We start from the raw sequence: 1,515 nt of genomic DNA on the forward strand, positions 1-1,515 counted from the left end.
AATTAATACTCCACTCAGCAATTTACCTCTAAATTTTTACCAATTTGATAATGAGATTGTAATTCGAACAGAGGTATACAAGTTGTATGTATGGTTTCCAGGGATAATTCCTTTCATCTTCGCTTGTATAACGTGCCACAGAAATTTGTAATCAAAAATAAAGAAAACTTCTAATAGCTTTCTTTACATTCTTACCTGAATTTATTAATCTTTCGTAAATTGTGCTGCAAAACAAATTAGATCCCTGAATATTTTATAACAAATATACCATTCGATCTTAGTAATTCCGTATTTTAATTATGAACTTATAAATTATAAAATATATGGCTTATTTATTTAATATCCACAGATATTGTACTTCTAAAACACGATTCATAATTTAAAAAGTGTTCATATACGTAGTGTCTGGCAAGAGTATATTACCACAGGTCTTGGAGTAGAACATAAAATATACATATTTACGTCGACACACGTAATGAAATCTATTTTTATTCTTTTTTGTCATCGGAATCCTTGTACCAATCTTCACAACCGGGAACATTTTCAGGAGCATCACACATCTCCGTTTCTTCATTGTAGACTTCGCCTAATTGACAGGCAAGGTCGCGTGGATCTTCCCCATTTAAGCAGACATGGAATTTTTGACAGTCTGTAGGATGGGGGAACTTCGGATGAGTAACTACCTGACCTTTATCATCATTCTTTGGGCGATCCTTGGGGCACACAAATCCGGTCGGAGATTTTTCTAAGCCAAATGAAAATAATTCAAAATACAAGTGTGTAGAAAATATGAATTTTATACTATATACGTAGCACAGCAGATTTTAAGATAATTAAGTTTTCTATCCGTATAAAAGAAGTATTACTTACTCTGTGGTGCTTCGCAACCTTCACGTTTCGCAGTATCTGGCCAAACACAAGTTCCACCAAATTCATCAAAGTGCAATCCAACAGTGCATTTCATTTCTAATGCATCTCCGTCGATACAATTGTAAAAAATGTCACATACAGAAGAATCAGGATGTGCGAAGAATCCGTTTTTACGAGGACAAAATTTAGAAGATTTTGGCTCCTCTGTAATTTAAAGTAATTATTGAAATAAAAATAGTTCAAAAACATATTTAATATATACCGAGGTACATATGTGTATAATTATATAACAATTCTTGTTTATTTTAAATTTATGAAGTTGTTATTTCATTATCAGAATTTTGCAAGACTCCTTAATGTAAGCATATGTAGATATTAAAATAACGATTAAAACTTACGCAATTCAGTTCGGTCACCACAATCTACATTGAAAGGTTGATCACACTTATTGATGTGTCTATTGAGCGGATCGAACACTAAGCCATCTGGGCACAGCTTTTCTTTTGCTATGCCATCATTACATTGATAGTATTTATCACACTGGACATCATCAGGATATTCGCCCTCAGGTTTGGGACATTGGAATGCACCTTAAATAAATGAAATCAAAAAATTTAGAATTATGCTTAACTGAATTAGAATGCA

The 1,515-nt window shown here is 32.6% G+C and overlaps 1 protein-coding gene across 1 annotated transcript in view; it reads right to left on the reverse strand.

The window, feature by feature from the left end:
- Nucleotides 1-270: 270 nt before the first annotated feature.
- LOC108978843 (chondroitin proteoglycan 2) overlaps nucleotides 271-1,515 on the reverse strand; it is a 3,970-nt gene continuing 2,725 nt past the window's right edge. The window contains exons 2-4 of the mRNA XM_018949332.1: nucleotides 1,269-1,460; nucleotides 871-1,074; nucleotides 271-745 (exon numbers count right to left, since the gene is read on the reverse strand). Coding sequence (XP_018804877.1) covers nucleotides 489-745; nucleotides 871-1,074; nucleotides 1,269-1,460 — 653 coding nt within the window. The 3' untranslated portion in view covers nucleotides 271-488. The remainder of the gene's footprint in view (nucleotides 746-870; nucleotides 1,075-1,268; nucleotides 1,461-1,515) is intronic.

This window comes from Bactrocera latifrons, unplaced genomic scaffold (assembly GCF_001853355.1).
Source record: "Bactrocera latifrons isolate USDA-ARS-PBARC rearing strain unplaced genomic scaffold, ASM185335v1 scaffold_128, whole genome shotgun sequence".
Taxonomy (NCBI): domain Eukaryota; kingdom Metazoa; phylum Arthropoda; class Insecta; order Diptera; family Tephritidae; genus Bactrocera; species Bactrocera latifrons.